Source organism: Vigna unguiculata, chromosome 3 (genome assembly GCF_004118075.2).
Source record: "Vigna unguiculata cultivar IT97K-499-35 chromosome 3, ASM411807v1, whole genome shotgun sequence".
Taxonomy (NCBI): Eukaryota; Viridiplantae; Streptophyta; class Magnoliopsida; order Fabales; family Fabaceae; genus Vigna; species Vigna unguiculata.
Genome location: NC_040281.1, coordinates 53,348,615 through 53,354,348, shown reverse-complemented (window position 1 = coordinate 53,354,348; position 5,734 = coordinate 53,348,615). Strand labels below are relative to the sequence as shown.

The 5,734-nt window shown below is 30.3% G+C and overlaps 1 protein-coding gene across 1 annotated transcript; it reads left to right on the top strand.

Moving 5' to 3' along the window:
• The first annotated feature begins 1,662 nt into the window (after window positions 1-1,662).
• On the top strand, window positions 1,663-5,480 carry LOC114176478 (NAP1-related protein 2-like). The gene is made up of 10 exons (XM_028061526.1): window positions 1,663-1,919; window positions 2,194-2,319; window positions 2,403-2,453; window positions 2,655-2,726; window positions 2,924-3,037; window positions 3,120-3,178; window positions 3,920-3,980; window positions 4,089-4,145; window positions 4,269-4,310; window positions 5,106-5,480. The coding sequence occupies exons 1-10, from the start codon at window positions 1,803-1,805 to the stop codon at window positions 5,163-5,165; spliced, it is 759 nt and encodes a 252-aa protein (XP_027917327.1). The 5' UTR covers window positions 1,663-1,802; the 3' UTR covers window positions 5,166-5,480.
• The last annotated feature ends 254 nt before the right edge of the window (window positions 5,481-5,734 follow it).

The window sequence follows — 5,734 nt, the reverse complement described above, 5'->3', positions numbered from 1 at the left end:
TTATGCTCTATGTGAGCGTGAACGATTATTAGAGTTCAGGATACATTCCTTTATCTAGACATTTCCTTTATCTAACTTCCCTTATCTGGAATAAGAGGACTGTAGTGTAAGAAAGCTCTAACAAGGCTCACTACAACTCAACAGTAGTATAAGAAGCTGAATAAGAGGACGTACAAGTATGAAAATGAGACATTGACAAAGACTACGTGAGACCATAGTTTAGGAACAAAGACAAGTGGAAAGAAAACGGGGTTTTAATGTAACTTACAAGGTGATATGAGCTCAGGCAGCTTCGAAAAAGGACAATTCACTAGCTCAAGGGGCAAAAGCTGGTAGTAGAGCTCTTGCAACACTACAAGGGAAAAACTGTTTTCTGTAAGAAGTGGCAGGATGAGAAGTAAGTGATTGTGAGGAAGTTTTGGGGTCTAAAGTGTGTTGAACTTGGACCTTTGAAAAGGCTAGACTCAATTCCTCTTTAGGATAGAGTTTAAAATAGAAAAAGGAGACCTTACAAGTACAACATATATTAAAATATAAAACAATAATAATAAAAGTTAAACATAATCCAATATAAAATAGTTATTGAAATTAACTTTTATAATGTTAAACATGTTCCAATAAATATTAAAAATATTATAACAATTAATTGTGTTTTCAATATTAAAAATATATTATTTATTAAAATAAGATTACAAATAATAAAAAATATAAAATATTAATAAAATTAAACATAATTAACTATTTGTTAAAATGTTAAAAAATAAATAGTTAGTGAAATTAAACTTTTGTAACATTAAACATAATCCTATTAAAAATATTATTTTAATAGTAATTAGTTGTGTTTTTAATATTGAAATAATACTACAAATATATTAAAAAAATAAAAAAAAATTACAATACACGAAAATTAAATTTGAAAATATAAACTAAGAAAAATTTTGCATTGTTCGATTTTTTTAATTCAAATGAAAATTATAAATGAAAATTTAAAAACAATAAAATACTTGCATTGTTAGTACTAAATATTTTACTTTAGATAAATGTAAATTAGATGCATGGAATTTTATATATGAGAGGAAGTTATGTTAATATATTAATTTGAATTAAAACTCATCATTACTGTTAGTATATTAAATTTCAATTTCTATGAAGAAACGAAGGAATGATATGAATTTGTAGTGTGGGAGTAGTATAGTAGCCTGAACAACAATGCATACGTTAGATATTTATTAAACAGTTACGTAACTAACATTTATACTACATAAATATTTTTAAATATCTAAATTGCATTATATTTAAAACTAATACTGAATATAGATTTATGATAAAAAATAATTATATTATAATACAAGATTATATTTAACTATTAAAAAATATATATTAAGTTACTAATGTAAAGATTCAAACAAATATTCATAAGATTTTTTAAATTATCTAATAAATTAAAAATATTATAATATGTTTTAACATATAAAAACGGAATGAGATAAATATCTATATCAAATTTTAAACATTAATATAGAATTTGTGTATCCTAACTTTTCCTTTTATGAGAAGGGAACTCTAATTATCCATTTATAGTTGAATGTTGATGATTCATGTATCCACGTCACCTCCTTAGGCAAAATGTCAATAACACATTCGATGTACACTTGTCCTGGGATAGTCTATTTATATTAGTCAGCGAGAATTTCGAGCCTAAACCCGCAAAACCCTAACCATATTTCCCACACTTTTCACTTGGCTTCCTCTGCCACACCAAACAAACCCCTCGCTTTTGAAAACGCGCGTTTCAGGCGAAGATGGTTGGCGACAAGACGAAGAAGTTGAAAATTGCTGAGAATTTGGAAGATACCATCGACGAAAAACTCATCCTCTCCATTGAGAAGTTGCAAGAGGTCCAAGATGAACTCGACAAGGTTTCATCGTTTCCCATTCCACCTCATCTTTCTACGCTAAATTCTCACTCATAGATTGAATTCATATTTTTCAGGTTTTTAGGTTTTCATTCTCCGTTTTAAACTGTCCCAAATTTCTAGGATTCCTTTAATTAACGTAACTAAATTGGATTTTATGAATTGTGAATGTTATTTATGCTATTAGTGCATTGACGATGAATTAAAAAATTTTGCTATTGTGCATTGATTTTGAATTTCAATTTGAATTTGAATTTCTATTTTGATGTCGTTGTAGATCAATGAGGAGGCGAGTGATAAGGTCCTCGAAGTAGAGCAGAAGTTTAACGAGATAAGGAAGCCAGTTTACGATAAGCGAAATGAGATCATCGTCAAATCTATTCCTGATTTCTGGTTTACTGCTGTGAGTTTCATTTTGTTGATTTGATTATTGTTCTGATGGATACGAATTTGAAATATTTTGTTCGATTTGTTTGGCTTGTGCAGTTTATGAGTCACCCTGCCCTTTGTGAACTTCTGAATTTAGAGGATCAAAAGGTTTGACTTCTATCCTCATACGTGGTGAAGTTTTGCAATTATGTTAATTGTCCTTCGTGATCGATTCAATCTATTTATTTACTTGGGGTGTTTTGCCACTTTGTGAGGTTTACATGAGAGTGCTTTCAATGCTTTGTTCCGTTGATTATTGATAAACCTGTTGATGAAGTTTGAATCATTTTCCGTACCCTTTGTTTGTAGATATTTAAGTATTTGGGTTCTCTCGAGGTTGAAGATAATAAAGATGTCAAATCTGGTTACTCAATCACCTTTGTAAGTTATTCTTGCTCTTTTTCGCACTCTCTCACGCCCAGAAAAACACCTTGTATTTACTTAAGTGGTGCTATCCTTTATAGCAGTGATTTAAAAGTGTCTACATACAAGGACCAGTTGATAATCACCTTTAAGGCTAGCCAGATGTTAATTCTCTACAGACAAAAATTGACTAGTTTTTAATTCTTTTTTTCCAGAATTTCAATCCCAATCCATATTTTGAGAATACAAAGCTTACAAAGACTTTTACCTTCTTTGAAGAAGGATCAACAAAGATAACTGCTACCCCCATTAAATGGAAAGAAGGCAAGGTAAGGCCATGAATTCATTTATTCTCACCATCCCATCAGCACCTACAGTTTTTACTTTGAAACATAATCCTTGATTATATAGGGATTACCCAACGGAGTCAATCTTGACAAGAATGGGAAGCGGGGTCGTATTGATATCAGGTTGATACCTAAACTTTTATTTTTATGCTCTTTTTTAGTTTCTGAGCACAGTAATATTATAAACAAAGATAGCCATGGTTATGCACCCATTGTCGTTTTTGGAAACTAGACCTCTCGTTTTCTTGGCCAGGCCTTTTCTTTTGGAAAAAGAAAAAGAGAAACTACTGTTGGAGGCTGCAGTTTTCTGGCATTCAAATTGATCAATTGACAGATCAAGAAAATATACCTAGTTTGTGATGTTTGCTTTCGTTATGTCATATTCCACTTTGATTCAGAAGACATGGCTGTATTTTTCAATGTGTTTCCCTGTGACACTTTTTCTATGTTGTATTATACTTTTCTATACAAGAATAACTATTTGAAATATTAGTGGCACTTTCTATGTAGTAGTATACTTTTCTACACTAGAATAACTATTTAAAGTGTGAAGAGCATTGACCTATGCAGAGTTGGTAGAAATAATCTATTCGTACTAGTTGGAAATCTCCAGTTTTGTTTTGAAATCGGAACAAGGATGATAGCATGCAAATATTTGATGCCCTGACCAAATGTTTTAACTGGATAATTTTAAGCAAGTCAGAATAACTGGGTAATTTTAATAAAACTTCTTTCCCATGTGTCAACAAAAGCTTTTGGTGTTAATCATTGTTAGTTAATATATTTGAAGGAAATGTTAATAAATCTCCTGCCATGATGGACTCAATGGCCAGTATTTAAATTTTCTTGTGTCAATAAATGCAGTTTCTTTACTTGGTTTAGTGACTCTGAACAGAAAGAAGATGCGGATGAAATTCATGATGAGGTATATTTTTGTCTAGCCTTATAAGATTCTTTCCAGATGGAAGTTCTTTAGTGATTTTCTGTTTTGTTTTTCACTTTGGTCCCAAAACATTAATCACACTAAATGCAGGTTGCAGAATTGATCAAAGAAGATTTATGGCCAAATCCACTTACTTATTTCAACAATGTAAGTTAAATTTTAACCTTTTTGTCTTCTGTGTATTGTATTTTCAAAACTCACACTTAATTACTCATCCTACTTTGCTAATTTCTCCCATGGTGTTTCTAATGGTAATTGACTTGGGAACAGGAGTTTGACGAAGAGGATTTTGATGATGAAGGTGATGATGAGGTAATTGAAGTTCGAATTTACTTAGAAAAGAATAGATAATTGACAAATATGATTGGAGTATTGTTGTTTATGTTTTGTGGAATCTTGCTGGGTCCGTGCTTTAATTCGTCCCAAATTCAGTCAATGGATACTAAACCTAAATCAGAATTGACTCAAAGTTTAATGCTGAACATGTACAAGTCACTTATAGCAGTCGTATTTTGAACTCAGGTTTAACTGAATGCTTTAATTTTTGGTTATATAGATGTTAACATAAAGAAAACGAATACAAGAAACACCAATGTGATGTGAATTCTATTTAATAATTGAATATATGGAAAAATATTTTATCATATCATAATTTCTTGAGGGTTAGTTTATTTTTCTTATTCATTGGGATTTATTTTATCAGGCTTTAGTTCCTGAGTTAGTTAGGATTAGATTATAAAGATGGGTTAGTACCACAGGTTTTATGAATATGTCAATACTTTTGTATACATCTAAGTTAATATCAATTCAGTGTTTCATCTTCTTTTTTCTTTATTACTCCTTAATATATCTGGAGGTGTATGATTTCAATTCAACAATAACAAAAACGGTTTTTGTGAAGATACATCAAAATCCTGAAAGTTGTAATCATTCATGATCTGTAAACAACAAAAAATATGAATGCATTTTAAGATGTTTGATACAAGTTATTGCTACTTTACTTAATAATAGCATTTTAAGATGTGTTTTAAATTCTAAATGTCATTAGGACTTCCAAAATATAGTGGATAGAAATATTTTCTTAGAAAGTATAATTATCATTGACAGGAAAAGGATGAGGATGACCAAGAGGATGATGATGATGAGGAGGAAAGCAATGACATTTGAAAAATGCCTTATGGTGGTGTTTATTTTTCGTATTTATTTTTCTCTGGTTGAGTATGTAGGTTTTTGGGCATGGTGGCCATTGCCATTTTTTCAAGGTTTTTAACAGGTGGAACTATCTAGAAAGTTAGTAGTTCTCTGACCATAATTTATTAATTATTCTGTGAAGTTGTTTTGCCGGCACTTTTTTTGGGTTGTTACTACTGGTATACTAGTTCTCTCAACTGTTCTTTGTTGTGGAATTACATAGTAAAGTTACAGTATTTATTGTATATTTGGATCTGTTATCATAAAATTACTATTCAGGAATCTTGCCAAGATATTCCACCATTTCAAATGGTTTGCCATCTGTTTTTCCAAGTTGGTTTGGTCTTTCTTTTCCTTTTCTATTTATTTATTGATAATATGTTATTAACCAATTATTATCAACCCACACAATTTACTGTTATAACTGATCATATCAATATGAAATTCACATTAATACCTTTCTCACAACCGAACATGTATATAACAACTCAATGTGTTATAATAAGGCTGGAGAAGGATTTCTAAATAAACAATGAAAACTTTTA